The 16,443-nt window shown below is 40.6% G+C and overlaps 1 protein-coding gene and 1 long non-coding RNA gene across 2 annotated transcripts in view; one reads left to right on the forward strand and one right to left on the reverse strand.

The window, feature by feature from the left end:
• The window catches only part of LOC310750800, a 32,749-nt gene extending 24,042 nt beyond the window's left edge, over positions 1–8,707 (forward strand). Inside the window, exon 3 of the long non-coding RNA XR_014542287.1 lies at positions 7,928–8,707. This is a non-coding gene — a long non-coding RNA (uncharacterized lncRNA). The remainder of the gene's footprint in view (positions 1–7,927) is intronic.
• TCF7L1 (transcription factor 7 like 1) overlaps positions 1–16,443 on the reverse strand; it is a 66,813-nt gene that overhangs the window by 7,867 nt on the left and 42,503 nt on the right. The window contains exons 4-6 of the mRNA XM_083588709.1: positions 8,952–9,035; positions 2,177–2,309; positions 1,791–1,893 (exon numbers count right to left, since the gene is read on the reverse strand). Of these exons, the coding sequence (XP_083444835.1) occupies positions 1,791–1,893; positions 2,177–2,309; positions 8,952–9,035 (320 nt within the window). The remainder of the gene's footprint in view (positions 1–1,790; positions 1,894–2,176; positions 2,310–8,951; positions 9,036–16,443) is intronic.

Genomic DNA, 16,443 nt, shown 5'->3' on the forward strand with positions numbered 1-16,443 from the left:
TTTAAAAATATAATTTTTGCAAATAATGTGGCAGTTGTTTTGACTTGGAAAATATAGTATTAATGGCCAGCGAAGGCTTTTATATACATTAACTGTTTGTTTATATATTGTACGTTGCTTAGAATTACTTGGGTAAAACAGTGACTAATAAATTTAATAAAATAAAATAAATAGCTCTCCATATACTCAATGTAGTTAGTGTTGCTGATCCTATTCATCATCAGACTCCAAACCACACATTTTGCCCCCCACCCCACTTCAATCCTCTCCACAACCACATTCCATGGCCGAAATGACATGTTAACTGAAAACCAGAATTTTGGAAACAAAACTTTTTATACCAAGTAAGTGAACATATACATTGACACATATATACACTTACGTAATTTATTCCAAACACACTTGCTAAAACAACTATCACCACCTCCAGCCAAGGACTCCTTGAATATATGAGAAGCCCAATACACATACAGAGCTTCCACAGATACATACTCTATTCACTTCAGTGAAGGGGGTTGTTCCCTACATGCAAAGGAATACATGCATAGAATACTCATGGAACTCTGAATAAGGGCACTGTCTTTTAACACTTTATGGTGTCTCCCCATTGAGCAACACGCTCAGTTACAGCTCCATCAAAATATTGGATTTCTCCACTGATTTAAAGTGAACATGTCTCATATCCTTTCTTGGGGGCATTTAAAAATAGTTTCTCACTGTGAACGAGGAAATATCCATATTAAATTGTTTATTCTGTCCTTTTTCATAAAGCTATGCCTCTTTCTCCCTTTCTAGTTACTCCATTCCATTTAATTCCACCTTCTCCCTGGTCCCCAAGCTTTCAGGTTGTTTCCCTTTTAGTCAGTTAATATTCCATGGCCAATGAGTCCTTCCCTTGATTATTTTTTCCTCACTGAAGATTTTTCTTAATATTCCTGCAAACCTCAGAGTAACCCTGAGTCTGCCAATACCTCCCTCTTCTGCATGAGTAGTACCATTTTTGTTACATGTGGATGAGCATAGGAAAGCTTGAATCGAAAATAGAAGAAATGATGCAACAGACTCAAAACTTACCATTATTTTTTTTTTTTAAAAAAAACCACTTAATGGTCACTTCTAACATTTTTATAATAATATTTTATTCTTTTTTCCATGTAGAAAATTACATTTGTTACTCAACAATTATATTCTAATTCAACAAAACTAGTGACTTCCTCCTCACCCAACATCAACTTCTGTCATTTTTATTGACAGTAAAATAATGACTTTCTTGACAGATAAGTAATTTGAAAATTAACACCTGTAGAAGGCAATAGAAAGACCACTAGCCATGTGAAAATTTAGCAAAGTAGTCTTTGTCTCTAAATGCTCTTGATGGTCAGAAATCATTTTCCCCCATGAATAAGGGACTGGGCTGGCCCAGTCTGTGCTGTTCCAAAGCTCTAGGGAATTTTGGAACCTTCAAATCCTCAATTACTCAACTGGGTGAAGAAAGCATAGGATACAAATGTGATAAGTAAATAAATAAAATCTAGCTCATCATATTAATCTATAAGGTTTAGTACCTTATGCATGTGACTCATCCTAACAAAGCAAAAACCAGAGGTCCCTTGAGCAGATGAAGAGCTAAGAACCAGAGATTGTGGTTTTATGGAACTGCAACAGAAACTTATTTCAGATGCTCACTGATCATTTAAAAAAGGGGGGGGGGTTTCCACAAGACCAGAGAGGAACCGTTCCTACTGGGCAGGGGAGCAAGAAATGAATAGATTTAAACTGGTGGTTCTTACTGTGGTACGAGCCACCCCAAGGGATGAGGAATTTGCCCAATGGCACCAGGAGACAATGGGTAATACGGAGACAGCTCTGAAGGGTGAGGTGGTCGTGGAATTCCTGGTGATGGAAAAAAACCAATGGATGTTAACACAGTTGTGATGCCCCCAGTCTAACTTTCAGTTTCTAACTGGAATCCTACCTTACCTGAATTTAGAAAAATATAAACATGTTTTCCCCCAGGAATTTCACACGGTACTGTTCAATAAACTTGCATGCTTCTTTTGACTTTGTTCTGCTTCAATTCACATAACTATCTAGTTAACAATTATCTGGCAATTTACCACATGCTGGGTGGGGTTTTTCTGGGGCGGAGGTGTTTCCACACGTCCTTAAAACTCACCTGTCTTAGGGTCAATTTCAGGGGAGAGATGGGAAGGTGGTGAACCAGGCGAGAAGTGGTCATTACTGTAGGTGATGAGTGGCGTCAGCGGGTGCATATGATGTGGATGCTGCACTACAGGAACTTTGTTTGACTACAAGAGAAAAGCAGGACTTTAATGCACAATTTATTTGAATTTCAAAATCTTCTGTTACCTTAGAGAAAGTCAGCTGAGAAGAGAAATAAGTAACTTTTATTCATACCAGACTTCCTGTAATAATACAGAAGAACTTTTCTCGGGTAGAATGTCCATTATCAGCCTTAGCAGGGATGTGTGCACTATTAAAATGGGCTATATCATTTCAAAGTATTTTGTCATGTATTAAATATAAAGTAAATGTTTAAGTTTTTGTTTAAGTTTTCAAAATGGCAAAGAATGGTTTTATTCAGCTAAAATCAGTAATCTAATTCTTTTCTAAAGTTTTTCACAATCCTAAATCTTGCCATGAACTCTAGATAATCTATGAACAAGTTAAATACTACCAGTCCCCACATATATCCTTGGAGAACTCCACTGCTTACTTCCCTCCATTGTGAGAGCTGTCCATTTACTCCTGTCCTCTGCTTCCTGTTTAGCCAATTACAAATCCATTATCCCATGACTGCTAAATTTATTCAGGAGCTTTGGCAAGGGACACAGTCAAAAAACTTTTTGGAAGTCAAAGTATATAACGTCTACCAGATCCTGGATCAGCCCTATTTATTTGCTTCATACTCTCAAAGAATTCCAAAAGTTTGATGAGCCGGATTTTGTAGAAGTCATGCTGATTCTTCCACAGTAACATTTGTCCTCCTGTGTGCTTAATAATTCTAGTTTTAATGTTTTCCAACAATGTACTTCAAGCAAACATTATGCTCACTAGTCTGTAATATCCTGGCTTCCCCCAACTCCCTTTTAAAATTTGTTATGTTGGCTAGTCTCCTCTGGCTTTCTTTCACTCCTTTGTCATCTAGTGGTTCAACTGCATACATTCTTTTTCCACTTGTCTTATTAATTCAAATTTACTTTGCCATAGTTTGTGTTCCTGTTTATTCTCCTTGCTTGGACAAGACTTCCACTTTTTAAAGGTGCAAGCCTTCTTGGCTTTCAGTGTCTCCTCTACTTTGCTCATGAACCTCACTGGCATCCTCTTGAACTTGTCCATACCTTTCCTAATCTGTACCAGGCCTGCTCTGGAGATTATCCCCTAATTCTCCTGCACAATCCAGGAGTAGAACTCAAAATGAGACCTTAAAATCACTTCATGAGAAAATCATGAAACCAGACACAAAAAATTGGGAAGAATACAGGTTCTTTACAACTGGAGATGAACTGAAGTATAATTTTGTTAATGTTCCACCTACAAAAGAAAATGAGGATCATAACCTGCAATACTCATTCTCTTTAAATCAACCTGCTCCTGGTAAAATTTGGGTCATTTGACAAAAACTGTATAGAATATGATGGAAGAACTTTTGCTTTCCAGTTACTAGCACACTGTAAAACTGGTTGAACAGCACACAATATACCAGTCTTGAAACAACTCTGTCCATTTCTGAGCACAGTTCAGTACTGGTTCTCAAAGTCCAAAGTAGCTCAGGACTTTAAAAGACACCTACTGCATGAACATGCCTAGGTTTTGAGATGGTTTTTGCAGGCCCTGTACCATATTCATCTGTCTTTGGAGGCAAGGCAGGTGGTGCCCAAAGTCAGGACCTTTTCAGTGGTGGTATCTTGATTTGGAAGCTTCTGTCCAGAAAGACAGTCCTAGTACAATGCCCTTACAATGCTGAGTAAAGGCCCTTTTATTTGCAAATGTTTTTAAATATTTAGTTTCACTTTTCTTTTATGCAGTAGGTTCAGTTTGTTTTGTTTTAATGATTTCAGTCATTTTACTGACATTGTTTACTATCATTTTAATTTTTAAAAGCTGTTTCTAAAGCTCTTTGAGTGAAGAGAGGGTAATCAAATCAAGTAATTGTAATAAAACAAAATGAATATCCCTCAGTAACTATTCTCTTGCAGTACTCGGAAACGGGATCCGTGCCAAAAGACATGCACAACTCCAGAATTGTGCCCCTCAAGGTGACTGCCATGACTGTAACTACTGCGAAATCTCCCTGTGATGGGGGTTTCTCCATATTATTACAAATTTCCTAATGATTATTTTATTATTACAACTTTACTAATGATAAAGGGTGCAAAGGGTTTTAGGGGAGGGGTAGTACCTCTGGTAGGGGGCACACTGTGCTCCTTCCGGAGTAGTTGTCCACCTTTGGTCCCCACCCTGCACTTAGCTCTCACCTGTGTCTCCTAGAAACTGTCAGCCTGCAACAGCAGCCACACCCTGGGAAACGGCTTTTACTGGCCTGCTAAATCAGGTGAGGGTAGCCAGTGGGTCTCAAACCCTTGGTGAGTTAGGGACTTCCCCTGTATGCGAAGACAGGCTCCAGTGGATTGAGCAGACAAGACCACTAGTGGGCCCAACGGTCAAGAAGGAGGTAACTGCACATGCTGTAGTGAAAAATGAGGAGCAGATGGGGCTCATCAACCTGGGAAGGTAGCCCATCTAGTAGAAGGAAAACCTCTGCTGCCTTGCAGCTATTACTCATTCATGAAAAAGCCTTCGGGAACCCTGAGGAAAAATCTGTACCTGCCACCTTGTGGGACATCTTCAGGAGAAGAAAAGGCTAAGGAGTAAACCCTATAAAAATCTGGAGTGAAGTCCCCAAGATAGCTGGATGGCACCTTGTATGCCTCCTTTCAGCAAACTCCTGCAGCCAAGCTGGTGCCAACATATTGCTCTGCTTTCCTTTGGACCACATCAGCAAGGCTGAAAGTGGGGTATTGTCATCTGGGCAACCCAGGACCTCCGTACACCCTGCCCAGGCTTGCCCCCCCAGAGAGGTCACTTTGGTGCTGCTAACACAGTGTTTTGACTTCACACCCAGAGGCACACTCCACTGTCTCAAGACAGACGGGTGCCAACAACAAGTGCAAGTATGCAGCATGAATTTGTGCAATTTCAGTTTCAATACAATGAATACTTGTGCTTTCTCAAGAAGGTTGCGTAAGGCAACAATATGATTTTCAAGGAGACAAACAATCCCTAAATGACAGTAGTGGTAAAGCCAATGAAAATAGTTTGTCCACACATATATGCCATGTGGCATTTATCTATATGCTTCCAACTTTCCTATCACCAAGCAAACATGGATTCATGATACTGGGTCAACAATTTACCAATTTTAAAGATGGGAAAGTGCCTAGTTGAGCGTGCCTAGTTCAAAAGACAATCTGTTAACTGCATAACAGAGAGGTTTTCAACCTTTTTGAGTCCACAGCTCCCTTGATCAACTACATTTTTCTGCGGCACCCCTCTGGGGCTCAGGAGCCCCATTATGTCATCGCTTGCTTGCAGAGCTCTCAGCCTCTCACCCTTTTTCGAACACCCTCCCTTTGGGAGTGTTTCATCAGCCTCCTCTCCCATCTCCTTGGGAGTCCTCTGGGCAGCCATAGCTGCCGCCCCTGGTCTCTCGAGATGCAACCTGTCCCAAAGAGAGGTGCCTCCTCACACTGCCCCACAGGGCCTGGGACTTGTTTGTCCATTACCAACAGCAAGGTTTGGCAGGCTGGCTGGGCTCCCTCACTCATCTGCTTGCTTACTCCAAAGGCCACCTCAGCTCCTGGCAACCAGCACCCCTTGGCCAACACCAGAGGCACCATTCACCTGGGGAGCTTGTAGCCAGGGCTGCTGCAAAAAACAGCTGTGCAAGCCTTTGGAAGGCAGAGACGCAAGAGGGCAAAAGAGGAGGGAGGGAAGGAAAGAGGGATAGAGGCCAGTGTTGCCCGCAGCACCCCTGACTATCATTCAAGGCAACCCAAGGTACCAAGGCACACTGGTTGAAAACCACTGGCATAGCAGAAACCTCAAATCCAATGCAAAGTAGAACCCTCAAGGGAGTGAGCCAATAACGCAAACCCACAGCAAAAACCTCAAAGCCCTTTCAGACCAAATCACTCAAGAAAGCAAACCACCTTATCCACAAACTGCCAGTGATATGCCATTATACGATCAAGGAATTTGTTGTTTAGTCGTTTAGTCGTGTCCGACTCTTCGTGACCCCATGGACCAGAGCACGCCAGGCACAAGGAATAAACCTCCTGAAAACATTTCTGTTTTCATACACATTAAACTTTCATACTTACATGTTCTCCCCCTTCATACAAACACCCCTCTTCTTCCACTCCCACTCTGAATTCTCTTTTTGAAACCCACTCAGCCAACATGGTTCCACATTTCTCAAGCTTTACCTATCATAGGCTATCGTAGATCACCCAATGTAAAAGGTAAAACTTTACATTAAGATTTAGTTCATGGCGGGATTAGACCTATTACAAGTGGTGATTTTAGGTGTGGGAAGTGTTCCGGCTGTGCACAATCTCAGTAACTAAAACAATCCACAATCCTAAATATGGAAAGGTCTTTACGCTTAGAAATTTTACCACGTGCCAATCCATTAATGTAAAATATGAGATTCTGTGCCCTTACTCCTTGGTATATGTAGAAGAAACGAGCAGAGCACTAGGATTACAAATCAGTGTGAATATAAAAGTAGAATTAGAACCAAGAATATTGGAGACCCCATTAACAGAATATATGAAGTTCATAGCTTCCGAACAGATCCACATATGTACTCATAAAGAGGAAGGTCAGCTTGTCAGCAAAAAGAATGTTTAGATTTCCATGTTACAAAGAATAAATTTAAATGGTATGAATGAAAGATTTGATCAAATCAGCTTATTTATAAGGAAATTATTGATATTGCATTAAATTCATGTACCTTTTTGTCATCAGTCTGCTGTGGTTGTCTTGCTCACAATACCTGCCACCACTTGACACTAAAAAGGGATTGTAAGGTGACCTGAGTAAGCCTATCTTCATTGCCAGTGCTTCAGATGCCCATTACAAGTGCAGAAGCCATTTGATGGTTTGAACACTTGGGCCCACCACACACTATTTCCTATGGCTTTAAAAATTGTATTGGGGGGGAGGCATTGTTTTTGTTTGTTACTATAGTATGTAATTTTTGTGTTTTCATATTGTAAACTGCCTTGTGATCCTCGGATGAAGGGCGGTATACAATATTAATTAATTAATTAATTAATTAATTAATTAATTAATTATTGGTTCTGTCTGCTACAGTGGTGGTAGACATGTGTGCATAAAACAAATACAACATTTTGAAGTAAATAGGGAGTTGAAGGTCTGAAAATGGTTCAATCCCACTTTCCCAGAAAAAGGGAAAAGGGAAACAGCCGATAAAAAATCGACCAAGCAAGTAGTTGCATGCCTCCCCATCTATATCATTTATTGGATCAGGAGGAGAATAGCATATAGGCACAGGTTGCGATATAAATTGCATTTATGCAGAAGATGATAAAGTAGTCTTTCAAGACAAACTCAGGCAAATGAATGTGGACTTGGAGAATTTTGAAATAAACTGCTTCACTAGCGAAGCTTATGGCCTGAATGGGGAGTATGCCTCTTTTCACCCTTCAAGAAGGGTGTTGGTGTTGTTGTTTTGGTTGGATCAAGCTATCAACTTTTCAGACCCCTCTTTTTAAAGGTAGAATTTGAAAGTTTTGTACCCATCCTTTCTCCACAGTAAAACATCAGTAATATTAATTTTCTCAAAAAGTTTCGCTTAATTTTTTAATATTGATTTTAGATTAATTGGCAATGGACTACAGCTGGGAACACCTCTCTCAACATAAATGCATGGACTGCATTTGTCAACAGGTTTGCAACTGTAGTGGATTCAAGCAAGCAAATAATGTCTGTGAGGATTGGCACAAGAGGGCTGCGGGAGAACTAAAAGGTACTTTATATCACTTATATTGAGAATAGAGGGGTGGCTTTTATCGTTCATTCAAACAAAGCTTCCAGTAATGTTTTTGCCTCATGAATTCCCGAAGCCTAAGTCAAGGTATCATGGCTTGGGAATGAAGTGCCTCAGTTTTCACTCTTTTTGAATACTTGTGCACATGAAGTTAACTATTGCTGAGAAATGGTCATCAATTATTTTCACATGGGAAACTCAGGTTCTGTCTATTCTACCTTACTCTGTGGCAAGTGCAGGGGGCGGGGGAGAGAGAGAGAGACTGAAATGATTATCACAAAAGAGGAACCTGAATGCTTAGCAACTTATTATAAGTTTTCAAGGACTTTTACTAAGCATTGGTACCTTGTACTATACAGGCTCTTGAAAAAACAGCTAAAGACTGCAAAAGAATCCTGAATATTCACCCAAATGTCTAGTTCAACAACAACTTTTCTGTTTCTTCTAATTTCTTGAATTATTATTTGGTGGCAGAACTTAACAATTTAATTTAAAATAGCTCTTCTATAGACTGACAGTCCTTCTCTTTTATCCCTAAAGAATCAAGATTTGGGTGCTCCCTCAACAAAAGTAAATGCTGAAGAAGAGTGTTTTCAGCTTTTCTGTTGTATCTGTTGGAAAACTTCTAACTCTAACTTTTCCCTGACAACTGTATCTTTGTGCAAGCTCCTAATACTGTCAAGATCCAACAACAATAGCGATTCTAATCTGACAAACCTTCTGATTTTCAACAGTCTTCTTTTTCACTCCTTTAGGCAGAAACTCCAACTTTTTTTAGTTTACATTAAGAGTATTCCTATAGATACTGTCTGACCAGGAAGGGTTAACGCAAAACCAAGCAACAAACGCTTACCAAGTGTGCAGGAGAGGGCGACCTTGCATCCTTTAGTGTAGCTCCAGCTGGTACATCTAGAAGTGGCCACTTTACCTGCAGATACTGAAAGATATTGAAATAAAGAAGATAAAGCCACAAAAAATCAAATTGACAACAGATTTCACAATAACTTCATGGCCCAAGAAACCAAACAAATGCAACTTTCAGCATTGTTCAGATACAAAAAGGCTTGAAGCGCAGGATTATGTTTTTCATATCAAAAACCTCCTCACTAATTATGATGCACTTTTAGTCCATCTCACAGGTCACAAAGATGGCATCACAGTAACGGGAAATCTCTTATGGTTGCCTCCCAGATCACCTTGGTAGCATATGGAAGCTCAGATCATATGGTTTTTTCTTCCAACACAAGCTACGGACACTGGATTGGAAAGAAAAACTGTGGCTGGCCCAACTCTATATATTAAGAACATCTAAAATGTTGCAGATACACTGTGTAAAATATGTAATCTATATGCTATGACATTAAGGCAATTTCACAATTAAAATGCTGCTGATGTTTGTTTGTTTTTTTACCTTCTTGCTCATCTGTGATTTATTGATCAGCAATGCTGACTAACACACACATACAAATACACACAGAGAGATTTGCAAGATAAGGATGGAAATGTAAAGGAAGAAAGAGGGGGGAGCATATAACCAAACTTATTCCTAGCAATATTGGTGTAGATGAGCTACTGCCACTAACTTGAGAATAATACCGGTCCATTTAACTCAATGGGGCTTCTGAGTACAGGCATAGTGTCTTGTGAATGTGCACAAGTATTTTGAGTGTAACACAATGATCCAGCAAATTCTTGTGTATGTTGGAGCTTCCACAGAATTTAAGATTAGGGAAATCCGTATCTCAAAGACAATAAATGTGATTTTCCAGAAAGTATTTAGTTGATTATTTTTTAATACCAACTATGTAAAACGATCTGCCAGTTTTGTTTTTTAAAACACTGACATTTAATACAGCATGGCACTAAATTTAATTTAGACCAGTTTCAATGTAGTGCTAACATGGAATTTTTATTTTATTTTCCCGACTACTTTGCTAGCAAGAATACTAAAGCAATTTAAATTAACTTGCACTGTTGGATCTCTCACACAAGCAGTTCCTCTAACTGTAAGACATAATGCATCTTAGAATTACTAGGTATTTTGTGTTTTTAGCAGAGGAAGAAAATTATTCCATGCCCTATAGCTGAACGCAGTATGTCCTGTGAAATGTGGAGATTTGGGAATGTGGACTGGATGAGTTGCAGCTGTGCTCTGGAATTTCCCTAGCACACAAATCTTCATGATGTAAAACAGCTGGAAGGAAATCCCAGCATGCTCTATTTGGAGGCAGAACAACCAATAATTTAAATGGAAGATTAACCCTTCAACTTAAAACAAACCTTCACATTTCCTCCAACATATATTTCTACTATCTGTTGCAAGCAGAATGTGATGAATAAGTGCTGATCTGTTACAACAGGCCATCAGAACAGATTCAATCCTAAGAAGGCCAGTATCTTCTGAAAAGCTTAAGTTTGGCAATCACAGAACAGTACAAGAGAAGCAAAAGCTGTTTTGCTTCATCAGATGGGCTGCATTTCTCCTGCCACCTAGCCCATTCACACTCGCACTATACATTTAAATTGCTATATAATTTTAAGCAGTCAGGGCTTGCCCCACATACACATAGAAGCTGTAGATAGTTAAGGGCACTGAGAGTTGTGCATAGACCAATATTCCCCTCACGGGGCTACAATTCCCAGAGTATCCTGTGGAAGGACTGTTAAACCACTCTGAAATTCTAGCTCTATGGGGAGTAGGGGTTTTATGATGTGAACTGCCCTGAGAACTTCATCTTCATCATCATCATCTTCTTCATCATACCTTATAGTGCTCCTGTACAACAAATTGTGCTTGTAATATACGCTGACTTTTGTAGTGCCAGAGACAGTATGCCTTTCAGTATCAGTTGCTGGGAATCACAAGTGGAGAGAGTGCTGATGTGTTTGTGTCCTGCTTGCAGGTTTCCCATAGGAATCTGGCCACAATGAGAGCAGGAGGATGAACTAAATAGGCCAGGTATAGGGAACTAGATCTAGTTTCCTCCAATAAAATAATTTATTCCATTGAGATGCTTGGCTCATGAGATAAAAAAGGAAATGAAACAAGTAACAAGAAGTTGAATTAATAACAGCAATATTTTACAATCCGTACAAGTTATGCTTTTTTGGTTGTGGAGACACTTTTGCTTGAAATGCAGTAAAGGGATCACTGCTGTTGTGCCAATGCTGCCACCCACCACCACTGCACCTCACCCTAGACTATTCCTCTGAAGTTGCTTTTATGTGTTTTATACTGCTGCTTTATTGAGTTTTAGGCTATACACTGCTTAGAGATTTTTGAAATATTAAGCCTTTTATCAATGCTTTTAACTAATTAAAAATACACAGGCCTTTCTAGCAGAAGAAAAATGAGGTAGAGCAAATTTCTGATGTGGCTCTGACCCCTTTTGAACCCCTCTTTCCTAACAGTACCCACCTTCATGCAAGAAACTATGTGGAAAATGAGAGAGGGCTGCAAAAGACCAACATATCAGCACATCCTTGTATATGCACAATGCTTTAGAAGACATCTAGGGTTGTACAAAGGATACCTAACACTCAAAAAACAAACAAAAAATAGTTTCACCCTCTTGCAAGAACCCTCCGCGCACTGCACTGTGCCAGGAAAGGCATAAAAAGTCCAGAGGCCAAGCTAATGATCCATCTGGTTTCACTCTGTGTATTGGGACAAAAGCAGGAAAAAGACAAGAGTTGTAATGATGCAACAAGCCTAGAAGCAGAAACTTACTGAAAGGGTGAACAAATAACCTTTGGGCTAACCCATGAAAAAAGTCCAGAAAATCAGGTGGCTGGGCAGAAGATTATCTGGGAGTTGAAGCAAGGGCTTCCCATCTTGAATTAGCACAGGGCATAGGTGGAAGAGGCTGTAACAGAAGTTCCATCTCTCCACAATCAGATGGGGGAAGTTTTAATTGTAGCCTACGTGTGTTTCTAGTTATTTCTCAATATTTCCCCCATATATTCTTATTCCACTTACGTTAACCTAAAATAAAACTCCAAAATGTACCATGAAGAATGAAGTGGCCTAGACAGGGAGAGGGACAAATGTGGCTTCCCTGGGAGCAAAGGTCAGCTAGGTAAAGGCTTGAGTGGAGCTTCAAACTTCAGACCCCAAGTGATCTGATATTTAGGAGGGCAAGTGGAAGTTCAATTATGTCAAAGTGGATCTCCTGTATTAAACGGCCATCTACTGAAAGAAATGGGAGGATGGTTATTTTGCAACTGCTACCGACAAAGGGAACCCATTCCTTTACACTCTGATTAGGGTCACCAGAGAGAAGGTGATACACTCTCCATTTGTTCTTTACATCACTCTGCCAGTGTGGTGTAGTGGTTAAGAGCGGTGGACTCGTAATCTGGTGAACTGGGTTCCAGTCTCCGCTCCTCCACATGCAGCTGCTGGGTGACCTTGAGCTAGTCACACTTCTTTGAAGTCTCTCAGCCCCACTCACCTCACAGAGTGTTTGTTGTGGGGGAGGAAGGGAAAGGAGAATGTTAGCTGCTTTGAGACTCCTTCGGGTAGTGATAAAGCGGGATATCAAATCCAAACTCTTCTTCTCTTCTACTGTATTCTGTGATGTCTATTACTTAGTAGAAGGGGAAACACTGAAAAACATTGCAGGGTGAAATATTTATCCATACACCCTGTTCCTGTAATCTGAAATTTGGAAGAAGATGCAGAAATATGCATTTTCCTCTGCAAAAAGGAAGCGAGTCCAAGGCCAAATATGCATGGCTGTGAAATGTTCCCAAGACCCAAACAACATTACACATGCCATGGGGTTTGACAAAAACATCTGGTTTGGGTTGAGTTATAGCGCATGAGACATATGAATGCTCCTGACATTGTCCTTACGATGTATGCATCCCTGCCATCTTCAGGCAATGATCTGGCTATGACATAACATCAAGAGAGAACATGCACAATGTTCAACTCCAGCCCAAGCAAAATTATACAATCAATATTACTCCAAAAATGCTATTGTGTGTACTGAGAAGCTTGATGACTGTTATGGTGCTTGAGCGTGAAAAGAATGGTACAGCTACGCTGACTGATTAATAGGAGGCATGATGTGTTGGAACTTCCTGTTTTTCTGATTTAACGCAGCCTACCAGAAAGGTGAATATTGGGCTTTTCTAAGGTTTGTAGTGGACAAAGACCTCTCTGTACTTCTGAGATGTAGTAAAGATATAGTTAACACCTCCACAGCAGTGCTGAGCTCCTATGGAAGGCTGCTTTATTTGCTAACATTTGCACCATATCCAGGCCAGATTCACATTCCTCTGCAGGAACAGAGCAAACATTTTAAAATAAAGAGCAATTGCCAAAGGTTTCCGAACACAGAAGATTCTGGATTCTCTCCCCCCACCCTTGCTTTGGAGATTGAGAACAAAAAATTGGAAGGCAACCAATATACCAAGCACCTTTGGACAAAGGAAGCAGGATTTGTGTACGTTTGACATGGAACAGGAAGAGAGCTTATCTCATTCCTATAAAACATACAAACAGTCCACTGTGACAGACCAGTCTTGCCCACAATGCAGAACTGTTTCCCTTCAACCTTTTACATTTTAACTGTAAAACTGAGCCTCCAAACTCAAAGCAGAATATAGCCAAAACTAACAACGCCATAGCACAAGTGAATGAAACATACAAGTGAGGGCCCTTGCCCTGAGAGAAGGAAAAGACAACTGTAACAGCAGCCGCTGCCACCTGTGAGCCAAGAGGAACATTTCCCGAGACAGAAAACTCTGGAAAATATTTAAAGAGTACTGTTCACATTTTACAAAACCTGTCTTCCCTCAGGAAAAAGACAATGCAGGCTACTGCATTAATTATACCTTATTCATATAAAATTGGCACCATTGACACTTGTAAGCACTGGTTTGCAAAAGTTTAAGGCAGAGCTTTCCAAACTGTGTGTCGCGACACATTAGTGTGTTAGCTGCAGTGTGTAGGTGTGTTGCGTGAATGCTCCCCTCACTCCTCTTGGGGCTGAAAAGGGGTTAGTTTAATCTCCGGTTTGCTGGTAAAACTGAATTACTGTGTCGCGAAATGATGCATGTCTAAAAAGTGTGTCACCAACGTGAAAATTTGGAAAGCTCTGGTTTAAGGAGATAGTCTCCACAACTGTATGTGTGTTCTCCTAATTCACTCACTGCAGTGATTTACAGAAGCTAGATGTCTGGCTGTACAATCATAAAAAGTAAATACATATAATCTGGCAGCCTCCAAATACTATCCCATAGTCCTTCAAAAGCTTACTTGCTATGTGCTGTTTACTCACTCACTCGCCTTAAGAAGGTATATTGTGAATGTTAAACCATAACTCAATTTTAATCCTACATACATTCCCATGTAGAGTATGGAAATTCAACATGGGCACAGACACTACTTGTACATCTTATGCTTTAACCCAGTTGTTCCAGCAGTTTTTGTATATATATAATTCTCTGCACACAAAAGCACAAACTGTGGAATGTATCCATGTAACCTAATCCCTACCTCAAGATGTGTGTGGTTAAAGAAAGTTCTCAACACACGGTGGCTCAAATCACATACTATTATTGTTAGTATTACAGAGTATATATTTTCCAAGTTGCCCTTCTCCTACTACTAATTTGGTATTTCTGGAAATGGTTTTTCAGTTGTTTAAGTTTGATTTATATGCTTTTATTGCATTTTTTGTCTATTGTTAAATCATCTTAATGCTCTTTTTAAAAAGCGAGTACAGTCCATAACAGTTAGGCAGAATGAAAGGAGCAAATACTTTAGGCCATTACTTTATGACGGAGTGGAGAATCCATAGCCCTACATATGTTTGCTGGACTAAAATTCCCAGCATCCCTGGCCATGGCCATGCCAGCTGGGGCTGATGTGAGCTGAAGTCCAGCTACATCTGGAGGGTCAAGTTCCCCACTCCTGCATTAGGAGGACAATGAAGTGAGAGAAGAAAACGATGCATTGGCTCACTGAAAAACTGTGATGATAAAATGTTACTGCGAGATTCATACAGCTAGTGCTGAATTCTTGCCCTTTACATAAAACTGGGCTGAGGATCTGTAATCAGATCTTATTCGTCAAGGCTCCTATAACAGCCAATTGTGGAAAAGGCAGGGAGCCAGGGCTGTCATCTGTACAAGGAGTATGTTTGGTATGCAGCTGGCCCCATGACCCCCAACTAGCTAGCGCAATGACCTACAGTACACTCTGGGCTCTGAGTACAGTAGAAGTAGTTTCCTAAATGACTGCCTTTGATCTGCTCTCCAAGCCCGAAGATCAAAGCATCTGGTTAGATTGGGGAAGTCCCTGGATCTGGCTGCTGTACAGCTCCAATCTGTTTCCAAACATTGAGTGGTGATGTGAGCTCACTTGCCGTTTACTGCAGAGTCATTTTCAAAGACACTCACACCACCCATAACTGCTAGGACACAGTGTGCACCACCCCATTTGGTGAGTCAGCTTTCTAGGAAGCACTGGCAAGAGCTGAGAAGCCATGAAACCCAAAATACCCACAGAAGACGTGCAGAAAGTTCTACCCAATTAAAAGTTCTCTGTGTTGTCGTTTTCCAGCTGGTTTATTTTATGCTCCACCCTTCAACACTCTTGGTCACAAAGGGGGCTTTCTAATCCATTTGGTAAGCAGAGAAGCTGCTGGCGAATGAGGCGGGGGTGCTTCTATGAAGGTTGTATAAAGGCTCCTTCTCATTTTAAACAATTTAAGAGGGCAGCATGTGGGGGTAGGGAAACACTCCGAAAAATATACAAGGAAAGAGACTAAGCTAATGGTACAGGGGCAGTGTGGAAAACTGAGCACCCCTCTAAGTGCAAGACTGTGCCTCAAACAGACGTTCACTGTACAGCCATGTGTGTATAAAAAAAAAGAAGAGTTAATGGCATATTGAAGCTATAAAAGTTTCAAAATGGTTACATTCCAGAGAGATTAGAACAAGCCCTGGTTGCTTGTTACCTTCCCTCCTCCTCTGCAAGTGGGGGAATGAAAAGGATTTTAACCATTTCTCTCCCACATGCTGTTGTGCCACACACACAGTACAATGCACCCTGCTGTCTGCACATTAACCTGCCATTTGCCAAATAGCTTCCCCTCAGCTGGGGATTAACATTCATCAATTCAAACAACAATCCAGTGGTCCTGCAATCCTAGGCAGGAACAATGGGGTGCAGACAACAGGCCTTGGCTTGCCCAGGACTGCTGTAGTCACTGCATGTCAGCAGTCTCTTCTCTGGGCGAAGAAGCCTGCAGCAAACCAGGAGGCGGAGGAAAGGAAAAACAAAAGAAGAGTTGCTACAACCAATTACAAACGTTAATGACCAGATTTCC

This window comes from Podarcis filfolensis (assembly GCF_964270895.1).
Source record: "Podarcis filfolensis genome assembly, chromosome: 15".
Classification (NCBI taxonomy): Eukaryota; Metazoa; Chordata; class Lepidosauria; order Squamata; family Lacertidae; genus Podarcis; species Podarcis filfolensis.